Here is a 17,697-nt window from a genome sequence, read left to right as displayed (position 1 = left end):
AAAAAAAAAAAAAAAAGCAGGGAGAATGAGCAGGAAAACCAGGGCTGCCACAGTTTTAAAGATTCAAAGTAGCCACTTAAAATCTATATAAGCTGGAAATATATACAAGGAGGGTAAAGGATTTTGCTTGCTTAAAAGCAGTGCGCATGTTCATTTTGATAATAAAAATAATATACATGAAAAAATTCTGAACATTAAAAGAGATAATAAAATGAAACTTTAGTCTTCCTAGTTCATCTGTTTTCACTCTTTGAGTGGTAATCATTTTAAATTTTACTTGGTAGAATGATTCAGAAAGGATGTATACATCCTTTTATTAAAAGAGGAGCCGGGGATTTGGCTCAGTAGTTCTGCCTGCCTCACAAGCGCAAGGCCCCTAGTTTGATCCCTGGTACCAAAAAGAAGAGAAGGGAACAGTATACTGGCATCATATTAATATACTGTGAATTTGGGCTGGGGATTTGCCTCAGTGGTGCCACCACCAGCCTCGTAGCAAGTGTAAGGTCCCAAGTTTGATCCCTGGTACAAAAAAAAAAAAAAATGTACATATGTACAGTAGCTAGCTTTTCCTCTCATAAAAATTATGGGTATTTTTCTAATCAGCAACAAACAAATTTTAATATCTGCAAAATATTCCTTATAGGGCTGGGGATTTAGCTCAGAAGTTCTGGCACCTGCCTCTCAAGCTCAAGGACCTGAGTTTGATCCCCGGTACCAAAAAAAAAAAATATTCCTTATAGGAAGTACTTTAATTTTTCTAATCAGTCACCAGTCAATAGCTATTTAGTTGAATGCCTTTTGCATTAATTTACCTTGCTTTTAAAATTTGATGATTCAACCTTGACACATAATTTTGGAGGTTCTTGCAAGTTACTACCATTTCCTACTTTAAAACATCTTAAAGAATAGACACCATTAAAATACCCAAAAATGTGCCAATAAAATTGAAAAAAAAGAATAGACACCATAAAAAAGAACAGACATCATAATTTTATTGTAACACTGTGCTTTTCTATTTCATTAAAGCCTCTAATTTTTAATGAACAATTTACATATTATTATATAAAGTTTTACTTTTTTATAGAAAGTTTACTTTTTATTAAAATAAGTTCAAAATGAGACTACTTGTAGGTGTTGAATATACTTGAAACTTTTCTAGGAACACACAGTAAATCTGTAATGTAGCTACTTTAAGAAGTCTTGATGAACCTCAAATATCAATTACTGATAAATTGGAAATACATTATTTGATACTATTACAGATCAAACTAATAGTTTGATTTCACAATATTCATCTTTTTCAATTACAGATTATTGAAACTATGCCGATGACTGAAAAAGTTGAAGAATTGCTACATGTCATAGGTCCGTTTTATGAAATTATAGAAGATAAAAAGAGTGGCAGGAGTTCTGATTTAACCTCAGGTTAGACTCTTTCGCCTACTTTTAAATTTAGCCAGTGATTTATTATGCATGCATTAATATTTATAAATCTCATTTTTATTTTTACTTTCACATGCCAGTCCGACTGGAGAAAATCTCTAAATATTTAGAAGGTAGGAATAATGAAGTCTATGTAAAAGTTTTGTGTGTATGTCTATCCCAAAAGAATTCTGCACAAGTTTGTGTAACAACGCATCATCTAAGAAGTTTTTATTCCAAGCAAATATATTAAAGTTCCAAAATACAATAAACCCTTAAGTTTTCAACCCTTAAATATTAGGTTACTAAAACATGCCAGGTGCTTGACTTAGCATATACAAAAGTTATGACACATTTAAAACAAAATATTTTGAGGCAAGGCCTTACTATGTAACCCAGGCTCGTTTTGGACTCACTGTTCTCTTTCCTCAGTGTGTGGAGTGCTGGGATCGTGGCCATGCACTACCACCAGCTTGGAATTTTGTTTTGAGGAATTATTTTCTATTAACAGTGCAATGGATTAAATTATTTTTCATCAAATTATAAAATGGATAGTTCCAGTAAGGTTAACTCTTAACACAGCAAGCTAAAATAAGGGTTCAGTGAATTTAACCTTTTTATTGCATTTTTTCATCTGACAGAGTAAGCGTTTTGTTTTGCTTACTAGCAGGAGCTAAATAAGATGCAAGTTTTTATGGTAATAATCATAAATATTTGCTCTTTAAATTTTTTAAAAGTAATCCCAGCATCCATGAGTCTGGGGCAGGAGGGTTGTTGTGAGTTCATGGCCAGTCTGGGCTATAAAAGTAAGACCCTGTCTCAAAAAAAATTTTTTTTTTTACTTTTAGAGAATTATGTTAAGACTACAGAATAAATTTAAATGAAAATTGAATAATTAATTAAAAATTAGCTTGCATCCTTGTTTAAAAGATACCTTTTTTTTTTTGGTACTGGGGATCGAACTCGGGTTCTTGCGCTTGCAAGGCAGGTGGCAGAGCCACTGAGCCAAATCCCCGGTCCAGAGGAGCCAAATATTAACAGATAGTCCTCTAAAATGCAAGTGAAATATTTTCTCTGTGTTAGGCATTTTATTAAAACGCAGAGGGGAATAAATCTAGATCTGCTTTAGTAGTGTCTGCTATGCTGGCCAGAGACAGATATTTGAACAAGTTAACATAAAATAAGGAAGGGGCCGGGTGTGTTGGTTGTATGCCTTTAATCCCAGTGCTCTGGAGGCTGAGGCAGGAGGATTGTTGCCAGTTCAAGGCCACCTGGGCCACATGGTGAGTTCAAGACCAGCCTGAACTGCATAATAAAACTGTTTTGAAAAAAAAAAAAATTAGAAGTAGAATTACAATACTTATGTATTTATTGATTTATTTTTTTTTTTGGTACTAGAGATCGAACTCAGGGCCTTGGTCTTGTGAGGCAGGTGTGGTGCATTGAGCTAAATTCCTAGCCCACTTATTTACTTTTTTGAAGCAAAACATTTATTGGTATTTTAAAAACATTTATTGGTATTTTAAAAACATTCATTTTATTTCATTTTTTTGGTACCAGGGATTAAACTTGGTCCTTTGCACTTGCGAGGCAGGTGGTGGCACGACTGAGCTAAATCCCCGGCCCTAGGTATATTTTAGATATACATTAACGTTCATCATGAGAATTTGTAGCTGTATGTGATGTATCTTGCTGCTTTTCCCCCATTCTTCTCCCCTCCCTTTGACCCTCCCCTTCCCTCCTTATTTACAAAAGCTTTGTTAATTTTTTCCTTCTATTCTTTTTTTAGAATTACAAATATTTATAATCTTACAAAAATTGCCTAATTGCAAACCAGTTTGTATTCTTGACTTTTAAAATGAAACAAAACAAAACAAAATAATCTTATTAAAAGTAGCTGTTCAGGCCTGTTAGAACAGATGTAATCAATTTCACATAGTCTTTCACAATACTAATACAGTAAGTTGAAATTGGAAGTATGAGTGCTCTAATATTGTTCTTTTGCACAGTGCTCTGGTCATTCTTGGTACTGGAGTCATTTTCTTATGATTTTAAAAATGTTTATCCATTTTGCATAAAGGTTACGTGGGGTTTTTGATAGGAATTGCAAAGAACATAGATCATTTTGGAAGTGTTGCCATTTTAATAATCATGAACATGTGATGTCTATTTTTTAGATCTTCACTTTCTTTGTACAGTGTTGTCATTTGCAGTATGTTTTATATCTTTTAAATGTATTCTTAAATATTTTATCCTTTTGATGGCACTGTAAATTGAATTGTCTGATTTCGTTTTCATTTCACTGTTAGTTTGTAAAAGTGCAGTTGATCTTTTGTCCTGCATTCTCGTTGAGCTGTGCAGCAGTTTTTCTGTATATTCTCTAGGATTTTCTATATGTGCCATCTGTAAATAGATCATTTTACTTCATCCTTTCTAGTCTGAGTGCCTCTTATTTCGTTGTTGCCCAGCTCCCCTGGCTGGAACTTGGAGCATAGTATTGAGGGTGGTGTATTTGTCACTTTCTCATCTCTGGGACACAATATGTACCACTCAGAACCTGAAAGAGAAGAGGGTGATTTTTGTCTCATGGTTTCATGATTGATGGGCTCCGTGATTTGGCAAAGTGGATGGACTTGGAGGAAAACTGCTGGATCCATGCAGCCAGGAAGCAGAGCGGGAAGTGGGAGCCTGGGGCAGACACACCCTTCCGGGTCAGCTCCTGGCAGCACCTCTTCTGAGCAGGAGGACCCACCTCCTAACAGCCTAACATTAGTCTTTGATACCATCAGAGGTAACCCACTGATGACCCAGTCACCTTCCAAACACAGGAGACTTTTGCGGAACATTTTAGATCTTAACCTTAACAGATGGCAAGCATAGAGGACTTTGGCTTTCGCCTCATTTTAGCAGAGTTTTTCTTTGGTTAAGGACAGGATCTTCCTGTGTTGCCCAGTCTGACCTCAAGTCCCTGGGCTGGATCTGATGCCTGCTCAATTGTAGTCTCTCTCGAACAGCTTGCAGCTCCGTGCTCACCTTCATAGGAGTCTTCTGACAAAAAAGATGCTATTGTTACTTTTCCAGCAGCCCTTTGTCAGACAGTGGGAAATTCTCTTGTATTCTTAGTTTCTCCAGTTTTTTTTTTTTTATCACAAAAAAGTTTGGATTTTTCTTTGTCTATTGTGATAATCGTATGACTTTTGTCCTTAAGTTTCTTAATATTGGATGTTACATCAATTGGTTTGAGATGTTGAGTAGGGCTTATCGGAAATTCCTTTACTTCTGTGACAGCATTGCAGTCGTGCTTTTTCTGCTATCAAGTAATTTTGTTAGAATCCTTCATTTGCTGAGGTTGTGAGGGAGTTCCTGGGACATTTTGTTGAAGATATTCATGGGGGATACATTGGTTTTTATAGGCAGGGACTCCCTTTGTAGCTTAAGCTAGTCTTGAACCCACTGTGTAGCTCCAGCTCATGGCTATCCTTCTGCCTCAGCCTCCCTAGTGTTGGGATTACAGGTGTGTGCCACCATGCCTGGCCTAGTTTTTTAACTTTTTCTTTTGGTACTGGGCATTGAACTTGGGACCTTGTGCTTGTGAGGCAGGCAGAACCACTGAGCAAAATCCCAAGGCCCTAGTTTTTGTTTTAATTGCTGTGACTCATGCCATTTCTGGTTGTCATTCCCACAAGAAAGGTAACACATGTACTAATAAACGAAAAAAACAAAACCCAAAAACGATGCTCTTGTACATAGCATGCCCAAGGCCCAGCTCCACACATGTGCACATGAAGCCAGTGCACAATACAGTACTTGAGGGCTGTGGGCCCTGGCAGAGGGTGAGCCTAGCCCAGACAAGGTCATGGCTTTGATCCCGGCACCACAAAAAGAAGCTATAGTACTGCCGTGATTCTCTCATAGAAAAGGACTGAAGTTTGATTCTATTGTCCCATTAAATAAGCAGACTTAAATAAGAATATAGGCCTCACTGCTTAATATCTATGTATTGTTTACACCTTAACACGTTTTGGGTGCAGAGCAGCATCCAACATGTTTTTGTAGAAGTGAAAATACGGCCCAATAAGGGATGAGGAAGGTCACTCCTTTTGGAAGTTTTAGGAGCTCTCTGGTGTCTTCGAAGGAGCCTGAAGGGAACATAGATTATCCAAGACCTGAGATGGGCTCTTGGGGGACTGCTGGAGACACTGTAGTTTGAGAAACTCTGACGTGTTTACCCTGGAGTATAACTACCTTTGCAACTGCTTCCTTTGTATAGATCATAATTAATTGTTACTTAAAATTTAAATATCACAAAGACATGAAAATGTTAAACTGCATCTGAAACCCTCATGATAATAAAGGATTAAATTTTTAAAAAATGGAGTCTAAGTATAATATTGATGAGATTGTTGAGGTAAGATTAAATCTTATGTTTTCCGCAAGCTAGCAAGCATCTCATTTATTATGTCTGAAGATCATTTATCTATACTTTTACTATATTTTTTGTTTGTTTGTTTTTTTGTACCAGGGATTGAACTCAGGACCTTGTGCTTGCTAGGCAGGTGGTGGAATCACTGAGCTAAATCCCTGGCCACTTTTCCTATATTTTAAAATTTCATTTTGAGCCAGTCTCACTGTGTAGTGCAGACTGGCCTCAAACTTGTGATCCTCCTACTTCAGCCTCCTTAGTTGTGGGATTACATGCATGTATCACTGTGCCTGGTTTATGACTTTATTATTTTGATTAATGTTAATTTAAAAGTAGCTTCTCAGGCCGGGGATTTAGCTTAGTGGTTCTGCTGCCTGCTTTGCAAGCATAAGGACCTGAGTTCGATCCCCAGTACCAACAAAAAAAAAAAGGTAACGTCTCCAGGGCCGGGGATTTAGCTCAGTGGCACTGCACCTGACTCGCAAGCGTAAGGTCCTGAGTTTGATCCCCGGTACCAAAAAAAAAAGAAAGAAGGAAGTAACCTATTCCTTTCTTGATAGCTTTATCACTTTTGTTATAAATTGATAACTGAAGTTTTGTCTATATATGCACAGAGACTGAATAGTATTAATTATATAGACAATTCTAATATTTTAATTCAAAATGATTTTACCAGTTGTTTGTAAATTTCAGCATTATTTTCTATGCACATTAGAGACTAAGTGGACATTTCATGTTCTAGATCTTGGTAATGTTCTTACTTCTACTCCAAATGCCAAAACTGTTAATGGGAAAGCTGAAAGCAGTGATAGTGGAGCTGAGTCAGAGGAAGAAGAGGTTCAGGAGGAAGCAAAGGCAGCAGAACAAAGTGGTAATGGTAAGTTTTGGATAATGGGTTAATAATTTTACACTAACTCAGAAGATACAAAGGCATCTGGGTTGCTTGGTACCATGTCAGCGTGTGTGGTGAGATATGGGCTGTTGTCTCTGTACACAGGTTTGCTGTGGACCGAATGCTCTACTGCAGAGAACAGGGACAGCCAGTCCTCTGCTCAGGTGACATAGTGTTAACTGAAGGCTGATGAGAGTAGGCCACTCCTCCAGACAGACTGCGTGAAATGATGCATTGGACATGTAGTGTTTTAAGGGTTACCTACAAAGCACATAAAACCAAGGACTGGAAGCACTTTAAACTCGCAATTATGAAAAATGAAATGGAATCCAAAGAATAAGAATACATTTTGTCTTGTTGCTTTGTCTTGTGGTGCTGGGATCAAACCCAAGGCCTCACACATGCTACGCAAGCGCTCTGCCACCGAGCTGTGCAGTACTTAATGTTGTCCCCGACGTGGGTTTTGATGAAGAAGGGACAATGGAATCGTTGGGTTCTACATTCCTGGAGCCTTGCTTAGTACTACCGGTGATTTGGGGGAAAATGGTTTTAGAAAAGCGGGAGACACTAAAGACAACCACACAACCTATTTGCCTTCACTTTCCAGTCTTTAAGGATCTTTTTATCAACTTTGTGGGCCCCTTTGCAATGCTAGATCTCATCTCTGTAACAGTGTGCCTGTGCCTGAGAGAGTGTAATGATCTTGAGAGATTTATTATTATTATTTTTGGTACTGGGCTTTGAATGTGGGACCTTGCACTTGCGAAGCAGGCAGCAGAACCACTGAGCTAAGTCCCTGGCCCGAGAGATTATTTTTTAAAAGGGATTTTAGAAGATTCACAGGAAATGAAAGCAGTTTTGAAGCCAACGCAGGTTTTTGGTGAGCTCTCAGAGTATTATAAATGTCTCTTCAAGGATCTCCCCGTCTCTCTGACCCAGTAGAAAACCTTCACAGAGACTGTTGCAGGTTGGGGTAATGACTGGTGGATATTAGCACATCGTATGCAGAAGATGGCTACGAATGTTTATGACTTTCCCTTAACAGATAAGACGAAAAAATCAGGAGAGCACAAGGACTTGGAAATCATTGTCACTAATGGTTACGATGAAGGTAGCTTTCTTCAGGATACACAGGATGACATTCAGGCCACTTCTCTCCTGAATGGAGGAAGTCCTGAAGAAGTGAAACCTGTAGAGCAAAACTTGGAACAAACTGGAAAAACTGCTGTCTGCATTCACCCAGGTATTGTCCTCCAGTATTTCTTTGTCTAGCCTTTTTCCTGTGAATAGTATTCTTTAATGATTTTAGGATATTTAGGAATACTTTAGAATTTTAAAATACTTTAAAGTAATATTTTAGGGTTCCGCCTACTTCTCAAGTGCAAGGTCCCGAGTTTGATCCCTGGTACCAAAGGAAAAAAAAATTTATTTCTCATTGAATTTATTGGTACATTTTAGGTATACAGTACAGTTACATTCATTATTGGGATCTTGTACCTTTCTGGTTTATATTTTTGAAAGACAGTGAATTAGGGCCAGAACATTTACTTATTTGCTTATTTATTTTTTTATTTTTTCCAGTACCAGGGATCGAACTTAGGACCTTGGTCTTGCAAGGCAGGTGTGATGCCACTGAACTAGACCCTGGCGCAGAACATTTATATTTTTCATTGAGACATTTTAGGGTGTTATCATGTCACATTTTAAAATAAAATCTTTTGAATTTTTTACTTTTACTCTTGATTATTTCTTTTGACCTCTGATTAAATGGTGCCTTTGTTTTCTAATCATCTAAGAAAGTTACAGCCTTTTCATGTCTCAGGGCTCTAGGAATGAGCCTTATGTATGTGCTGAACTATGAACTATTAATATTGTTGAAGCCAGCCCAGAAACCTCATGTCTTAGTATAATCAAACTTAAAATTGTTACATCCCAAATTGAGGGCCAGTCCTAACTAGTAGTTTGTTTTCTTATATAATGTCATTAAGTTTTCTAAGATTTTCTCAGGGCAGTGTCACATTGAATATTGGTACATTTTAGGTATACAGTACAGTTACATTCATTATTGGGATCTTGTACCTTTCTGGTTTATATTTTTGAAAGACAGTGAATTAGGGCCAGAACATTTACTTATTTGCTTATTTATTTTTTTATTTTTTCCAGTACCAGGGATCGAACTTAGGACCTTGGTCTTGCAAGGCAGGTGTGATGCCACTGAACTAGACCCTGGCGCAGAACATTTATATTTTTCATTGAGACATTTTAGGGTGTTATCATGTCACATTTTAAAATAAAATCTTTTGAATTTTTTACTTTTACTCTTGATTATTTCTTTTGACCTCTGATTAAATGGTGCCTTTGTTTTCTAATCATCTAAGAAAGTTACAGCCTTTTCATGTCTCAGGGCTCTAGGAATGAGCCTTATGTATGTGCTGAACTATGAACTATTAATATTGTTGAAGCCAGCCCAGAAACCTCATGTCTTAGTATAATCAAACTTAAAATTGTTACATCCCAAATTGAGGGCCAGTCCTAACTAGTAGTTTGTTTTCTTATATAATGTCATTAAGTTTTCTAAGATTTTCTCAGGGCAGTGTCTGCATAGAATTCAATGAAAAAAATGCATTTTTTATAGTTTTTTTTTTTTTTTTTTTTTGGTACTGGGGATTGAACTCATAATCTTGCGCTTGTGAAGCAGGTGCGGTGCCACTGAGCTAAATCCCCGGCCCCTGACAAAATACATTTTTATCCTTTCAAATAAAAACTGTCAACTAAATTGAAAGTTTTGGTAAGTTAAAGAGAGTATAACTTGGTAAATCAAATTTACATTTCAGTATGAACATAATAGAGAATTGAACATTTTGAAAATGGAATAAGTAAATGTATTTTCTAATAGAATGTACTTACATGAACTGGATATTTGTTCACATTTAGATATAAATGATGACCATGTTGAAGATGTTTCAGGGATTCAGCATTTGACAAGTGACTCAGACAGTGAAGTATACTGTGATTCTATGGAGCAATTTGGACAAGAAGAGGTAAAAATGACATTTTCTGATTGGTAAGTTTTCAAAGTGGTATAACAAAATTCAGTGCATAACTTCTGTTAATAGCAGATGTACGTGCTGTTCATCACTTTGAAAACATACCTCTAAAATATTTTTAACATTCATATTTTTATTTTAGTGAATTAAAATACAAAAAATTCTAGAATATTCAAAGAATAAGAGTATTCTATTATAATTAATTTTAAAGTTAAATTATAAGAATCCTGAGAAGATGCGATGAGGATGCAATGTATTTGACATACTGATTAATGAAGAAAATTGAACAACTTTAAAGCACTCTGTGGGGCTAGGGATGCAGCTCAGTGGCACTGTGTGTGCCTTGCAAGTGCAAGGTCCTGAGTTCGATCCTAGGTACCCCCCAAAATAAATAAATAAAGCAATCTGTTCTTCACATTGACTGTAATCCATTAGACTAAAATTGTTGTGGAAATAATTGTATTTCAATTAAGATTTAATATTGGAAGAGAAATTTGAAAAAATTTATATCCATGAGGGTTTTTCTTTAAACTTAATGTTTCCTGAAAAGGTGGTTCTGACAGCTGTGTTCGTTCGACAGCTTTACATCCTTTACCCACTCTTTCCGTCTTCCTGTTCTAATGCAGTTTCAGTGTGTTTTACAGAAAATCTTGTAGTTTTTCCTGCGTAGTAATCATTTTAACTTTTTATGTTTTCCCCTTTTTGTAATTGAATGTACTTCTTAAATTTTCAAAACATGCAAAGTATTTCTTAACTAAGCTCAAACATAAATGAATAGCATACATGGGAAAAATGATGACAAGGAGGCCAAACTGCGAATGAACTGAACTTGGTTAAAGTGAAAATGGAAAATAATAAAAACTCAAATCCCTTTTTATTTTCTCTTTAAAAATTATTTTTGGCCAGGTATGGTGGCACACATATTTAATGCCAGTACTCGGGGGAGGGTAAGGCAAAAGGATCCAAAGCTCAAGTCCAGTCTGGACTGCATCGTGAAGAGATTGGTTAGGTATTAACCTGAGTAATTACCTGGATATTAAATTGTAGTTTTGCTCCTGTTTTCTCTAAATCAGTAACTGACTGAAAGCCTTCGTGGGGCTTGGCTGATTGGATCTTATTTACCTACCTGGCCTTAGTCACCTCCTTTCTCCTGTTAGGTTTTGCTCACTACCCATCCTGACCACCGCTGTTCTTCACATAAATGAAGCAGCCCCTCCGCTTCTCTAGTGCCGTTAGCTTTCTGTGCGTTTGACCTGGGAGATGCCGCCTTCCCAGTCAGTGCATTAATACCTGCAGTCCTTTATACCTCCCTCAGGCGTCTGTCTCTTCCTGAAGGAAACCTTGTTCTAAAGTGCCATTATTCGTCCTCAGACTTCTCTCACTATCTTAGCCATCGAGATATTTAGCCTGTCTGCTAATAGACTTAAAAGTCGTTTTCTATTATTACTTTTCCATATTACTTTCAACTTCTTTACTCATGGACACATGATCTGAATCAGTCATTGTTTAAAAAAAAAAAGTAAATATTTGAGGGCTGGGGATTTAGCTCACTGGTGCTGCCACCTTCCTCACAAGTACAAGGTCCTAAGTTCAATCACTGGTACCAAAAAAAAAAGTAAATATTTGAATTTTTTTTTCCAGAATTTTTGTAGTGCTGTTGAGCACAGTGATATTTTTTACTGCGCTGCTAGAATTTACATTACCTTTGTTTCTGTCCTTTCTATGGGGTTTCTGGTCCAAAAGCACTGTGTTATACCACTCGTCTTACTGAATCCACAAGGTGATAGAGGATTGATTACATGCTTTCTTTCCTCTCTTATTTTAATTTTCCAAATGGTACTGGAGATTGAATCCAAGACCTTCAGACTGAGCTACATCCCCAGCCCTCCCTCCTTTTATTTTTTATTTTGAAACAGGGTTTTTCTAAGTTGTCCTGGACAACCAACCCCAGTATGGTTTAGGTACCTCTCCTTTGGCTTATCTTTTTCATAAAAGTTTAATAGAACTTTAATAACACTTATTAAGCGATATTGTAATAATCTTCACTGGCTCCACTTAGGAAGGCTGTAAGCTTCGTGCAAGCAGGGATCTTATCTCTTTCTTCATAGTGTCCCTAGAAGTAACTGTAATAACTAAGATAGGCATTACAAATAGTGACTAAAAAAACAGTGAGTGTTGAATCATATCGCCAAGAATGATGGGCCAAATGTGTTCAAAGCAAGGAGGAATTTTTTTGAGGGGAATTAATGGCAATTTGTCTATTATACTCGATTTTAAAATATTCACCAAATTTTATCATCATTCCTTGTTGATCTAATGTTTACAGCAATTTCTGTCAAATGAAAATATTAGTTTGTTTCCCTCTACCTTATTCACTGAATCGGCACCATGCATCTTATGGCATTTTCCCAAAGTCAAAATGATCACGAAAGGTCAATGTTTTGAATTGATTCTGGAATCGAGGCAGCCATGACGGTGCAACTAAAGACACCGAAAGTTCAAGTGTGTTTCAAGTGATGGGGAGCATTTTGAGTAGGACAAATGGCAATGTGTCTTTTACTACAATTAAAATCTTTATTCACTGTTTTTTGATCATACGTTATAGGAATTTATTTATTTCTTTAATAATTGATTGATTTATGAGAACATTCACTGCCAAAACTTCTCAGTTCCTTGAGCATGGACAAAGTATCTTGCATCCCATTTCTTTCTTGCATATAGGAAACTAAATGTGAATTCAAGAGTTTTTTAAGAATATATCCAGTAATATGAAAGAACATTATTTCTGTTATCATAAAAACCTTGTGGAATATAACTTATATTTACAGTTTTTGACCAAATATCATTTTAAATTTGTAGTCTCTAGACAATTTTACGTCAAACACTGGCTCATTTCAATATTACGTGGGCAGTGGCTTGGAAAATTCTGGTTTTCCTGAAGATGTTCAAGGACCACCTGGAACTGGCAGCACAGGGACTGTGCAGGTGGTAGTGGTCGGAGGAAAAGGTGAAGTACAGCGTGGAGGCGAAGACGGCAGAAGTAACAGTGGAGCACCACGCCATGAGAGGCGCGGCGGGGAGAGTGAGGAGCTCTCTAATATCAGAAGAGGGAGGGGTAAGCATCGTCCTTTCACCCCGAGAGCTGCGCTCTGTGAACTGGTGAAACGGGAAGTTCTGGGCAGAAGAGACACTGGGACATGCGTGGCGTAAAGGCTTCTGGGAGGTGTGCGTTACTGCATAACATCTAACCGTTTCTCTTTCCTTTGACTCCATGCATGGATCAGTGTGTCCTCTGAAGGTATCGGAAAAGATTTCTATTTCTAAATCTTTCAGTAAATTGTGGAGGTAATCAAAGTTTTGTTCTGTTTTACCCTGAGCACTCAATGACAATCCCAACTGTGCTTTTTTTTTTTTTACTCTTCTCTTTATAGGTAAAATTGGAATTATCTTTCACTTAGGGGAATTTAACAATGTAAAGATAAATGTAATGATAGTAATTGCCAGGCATGATGGTTCATGCCTATAATCCCTGTTACAGGTAGGCAGCTCAAAGCTCTTCTGGGCAACTTAGCAAGAACCTGTATCGAAACAAAAAATAAATTACAGGAAGGGGTTGGGGGTGTGGCTTTATGCAGATTTCCTAGCTTCAGTCCTCAGAAGGGGAAAAGAAAAAAGCTCGCTATGGTCAGGTAATAGAATAGAGTAGGGGAGAAAATTAATATATTCATTTTCATTGTTGCTGGTAAGGAGTTGATACCATCAAAAGAGAATTAAGAGGAAAAAAGGCTGTTACAGAAGGTTGTTATCTGTGGTATAACATGCTTAGTATGCATGGAACCCTGGGTTTGATCTTTTTTTTTGTTTTGTTTTGTTTTTTGTTTTTGGTACCATGGATCGAACTGGGGCCCTTATGCTTGTGAGGCAGGCGGCCAGAACTACTGAGCTAAATTCCCGGCTCCCTGGGTTTAATCTTCAGCACTGGAAAAAAAAAAAGTTTTTTTTCATAGTATTAGGGATTGACTCCAGGACTTTTTAAAATTTTTACGTTTTGAGTCCAGGTCTTGTTAAGTTGCCATGGTGGGCTTGAATTTGTGGTCCTCCTGCTTCAGCCTCCCAGATGCTGGGATTATAAGCACTCACCACCATGCCCAGCCTCCCAGTTTTTGTTTTTTTTTTTAATCTTGTTACCTTTTTGTCTTTACTAATATTATTGTTGCTAACTTATTTATTCTTTTGAGACAGGGTCTCATTATGTAGTCCAGGCTGGCCTTAAACTTGACCCTTCTGCCTCAGCCTCCTGAGTGAGATTATAGGCTAAAAGTTTATTTTATGTATTCCTGGTAGCTTCTACTCTGCATTGGAGATTAGATCTCACAGAGATACCAGAAAGCTGAGTAAAGCACATGAGTAACACGGACTTCTCTCCACACAGGGCACCGGGTGCCGCATCCGAGTGAGGGGACCAGGGGCGGACAGGTGGGAAGTGGAGGCGATGGTGAGCGCTGGGGCTCGGACAGGGGCTCGCGAAGCAGCCTCAATGAGCAGATCGCGCTCGTGCTCATGCGCTTGCAGGAGGACATGCAGAGCGTGCTGCAGAGGCTGCACCACCTGGAGACGCTGGCTGCCTCGCAGGTGAGTGCCACCCCTGCCAGTCAGCGCTCACGGCACACGCGTTTTCATGCGTCCTCACACATTTTAATGATTGTTTTAAACATTCAAGACGACCTCTTTAAAAATACTGTTTCAGGGACTAGGGATTTAGCTCTGCTGCCTGCCTTGCAAACATAAGGACCTGAGTTCAATTCCTGGTACAAAAACAAACAAACAAACAAACAAAAGTTGTAGAAAAGACTGACCTAGAGCTCGAGTGATGGTGCAGGTGGTAACTCTTAGCATTCTGGGAGGATGTGCCAGGAAGGTCACTTGGAGTTCCAGGCCAGCCTAGATACACAGTTCAAAGCCGGCTTGAACCCCATAAGGAGACCCTGCCTCAAAACAATCCTTTTGGGATAAAAAATTAAAGAGTTTGAGTCCAGGCTGGGTAACTTAGGGGAATCCTGACTCAGTATAAAAACTAAAATGAGTTGGAGGTGGAGCTTAGTACAGCATCCTGGATTAAACCCCAAGTCTTGGCAAAAATAGAAAAAAAGAAAAGACAGCACAGCTAGTCAGTTGCAAAACTTTGAACAGAAGGCAGTCATGCTGTATCCTAGGCCAGTGGTCTTTCCACTGTGGCAGATTGCTGTCCTGTGTGAATAGAGCCGGGCTCTGTCTTTGGAGGAAGTGCCAGGAGGAGGGAAAAAGTGCACAGGAAGAGAGAGATCAGCTTACTTTCTGAGCAGTGATTATTGCGCATTGAACATTTCTATTCAAAAGTACTTCAGATTTTGGAATATTTCCACAGACTTTAGCAGTTGATTTTTTTGTTTGTTTGTTTTGTTTTTCGGTACCAGGGATCAAACTCAGGACCTTGTGCTTGTGAGGCAGGTGGCAGACAGAACCACTGAGCTAAATCCCCGGCCCCAGACTTTACCAGTTGAGCATGTAGAAATTTGAAATCAGAAATGGTCCAGAATTCTAAAACCTGTTAAAACTGTTGAATATCATTTTTGTTTTTTTGTTTTTTTGTTTTTTTTTTTTTGAGACAGGGTCTCACTATGTAGTTGCAACAGCACTGGAACTCACTATGTTGTGCAGGCTGGTCTTGAACTCACAGCGATCCTCCTGTCTCAGCCTCCCAAGTGCTGGGATTACAGGCATGTGCCACCATGCCTGGCTAAATATCATTTTAGTACTAAAAGTTTTAGCAGGTCTTGGAGCATTTTGGATTTTGGATTTTCAGATTAGGGGTGCTCAACCTGTGTTATATGAGATTTTTTCCTTTCAAAAGGAAAAATAAAGTTGGGAAGAGGCTGGAGATGAAGCTGAGTATAGAGTGCTCGCCTCTCCCTAGCATGTGTAAGGCTCTGGGTTAGATCCCTAGCACTTCCAGACAAACCAACCCACAAAAAATCAGTACTCTTTTAATTTTGCAATAATAGTGTGATAAAGTGATGGGACAGTGGATTTCCTTTTTTTTTTGTACTGGGGATTGAATTCAGGACCTTGCACTTCTTGCGAGGCAGGCCGTGAAACCACTGAGTTAAATCCCTGGTGAGACAGTGGATTTCTAAATAAGTAGAAGCTACGACAAGCTATGTGATATTTATTGGTAAATATCTTTAAAGCCAAAACCAAGTTATGGCCGGGTGTGGTGGTGCACACCTGTAATCCCAGCACTTGCGAGGCTGAGGCAGGAGGATTGCTGCGAGTTTGAGACCAGCCTAGACTACACAGTGAGTTCCAGGTCAGTCTCGACTACATAGTGAGACCCTGTCTCAAAAAACCAAAAAACCAAAAAAACCCCCAAACAAACAAACAATCAACACCCCCCAAACAAAACCAAGTTATGTTAAAAACCACGTGTTGCTCCAGAAAAAAAATGGCTCTTATCAAGCAAACAGCCAATAACAAATGCTGGCCAGGCTGTGGGGAGAAAGGAACCCTTCTCCACTGTTGGTGAGAGTGCAGACTGGTGTAGCCACTGTGGAAATCAGTGTGCAGAGTTCACAAAAGACTAAAACTAGAGGTTCCATTTGATCCAGCTATTTCCCTTCTATCTTCTTGAAAGAATTAAAAACATCTTATCACAGCAGTATATGCACATCCATGTTTATAGTGGCACAGTTTGTAAAAGCTAAGTCTTGGAAGCAGCCCAAATGCCCCTCAACTGACTAATGGGTAAAAATGTGATTTTTAAAAGAAATACTACTCTGCCATAAAGAGGGATGAGCTTCAGACATTTATAGCTAAATGGATGGACCTTGAGACTATAGTCTAAAGTGAAATAAATTGCACACGTTTAAATATCACATTGTTTCTCTGGTGTGAGTGGAAATAAAGACTGAAATGTATAACAGATGTTGGGAAATGGGAAGAAAATGTTCAAATGGGAAAGGGAACCAGGGAGGAGGCGGGGAAAAAGGAAGGAAGGGACAAGAAAAATGAAAATAGAAGGAAAAAATGGAAGAAAGCTTTTGTGCACAGGGGAGGGGGCTTAGGGCAGGGGAGAATGGAAAAAGAGGGGTCTGTATCATGTGTGGGAGCAAGTTCTGTACAGTGAGGGATACTGTGCACACCTAAAATGTACCAGGAAATGTTTGCTGCTAAGAAAACCAAACCAAATAGGCCTGCCCAGCCCCAAACACCAAGCTGCAGATGCAAGTAGCTCATCGAGAACAGTCTGGGTTCAGTCCCCAGTATTGTACAAGCATTTTAAATATTTGAAAAATAAACTTTAAAAACTGTGCGGGCAGAGGTGCTTGCTTCTTAGGAATCTTCCCTTACGATTCCAGATCAAGTATAGTTCTGTCCAGTAGTTCTCACTCATCCCTAGCATTCCTTAGGCATTGCTTTCATGCAGAATAGGTAGTTACATTTGTCACATTGGGGTGTGACCACCTTGAGTTCCATTCCAAACCACACCGACTGGTGTGACATCGGATGGTCCTCAGACACCAGAACATCCCAGTTTGTAAGTCTGCCCTGCACTGCGTTTGTTCTAGAGAAGTGCTATCGTGCCCACAAAGCAGGATTACAACTAACCACTTAGGGATCATTGCCTACATTCTTTTAGCACTTGAAGCATTCAGCTTGAGTATAGAAGAACTTTCTTGTAAGTTTCTGTTTTAACACCTCAGTGGTCTGTAAGGACTAATGCGACACACAGAGGCATGTAATTTAGTGTCTGCTGTAAGCTTTAGTTGCTGGAGCTTCTAGAAAGCATATTACCCATAAAGACGAAATATGAAAGCTGCCTCCCCAGATTCCCTGCTGTTCTCACTGTCACCAGCTCACCTTCTGGCCGTGCAGAA

The 17,697-nt window shown here is 38.6% G+C and overlaps 1 protein-coding gene across 2 annotated transcripts in view; it reads left to right on the top strand.

The window, feature by feature from the left end:
- The window catches only part of Acbd5 (acyl-CoA binding domain containing 5), a 35,512-nt gene that overhangs the window by 10,603 nt on the left and 7,212 nt on the right, over window positions 1-17,697 (top strand). Inside the window, exons 4-10 of one of the 2 annotated variants that reach the window (XM_010614701.2) lie at window positions 1,311-1,425; window positions 1,524-1,556; window positions 6,588-6,722; window positions 7,783-7,980; window positions 9,672-9,778; window positions 12,644-12,899; window positions 14,217-14,416. In XM_010614701.2, the coding sequence (XP_010613003.1) occupies window positions 1,311-1,425; window positions 1,524-1,556; window positions 6,588-6,722; window positions 7,783-7,980; window positions 9,672-9,778; window positions 12,644-12,899; window positions 14,217-14,416 (1,044 nt within the window). The remainder of the gene's footprint in view (window positions 1-1,310; window positions 1,426-1,523; window positions 1,557-6,587; window positions 6,723-7,782; window positions 7,981-9,671; window positions 9,779-12,643; window positions 12,900-14,216; window positions 14,417-17,697) is intronic. The other variant, XM_033759362.1, reaches the window with a different exon arrangement.

Source organism: Fukomys damarensis, unplaced genomic scaffold (assembly GCF_012274545.1).
Source record: "Fukomys damarensis isolate Sample0158 unplaced genomic scaffold, DMR_v1.0_HiC HiC_scaffold_37, whole genome shotgun sequence".
Classification (NCBI taxonomy): Eukaryota; Metazoa; Chordata; class Mammalia; order Rodentia; family Bathyergidae; genus Fukomys; species Fukomys damarensis.
The sequence above is the reverse complement of the archived record's forward strand: the minus strand, read 5'-3'. Positions and strand labels throughout refer to the sequence as shown.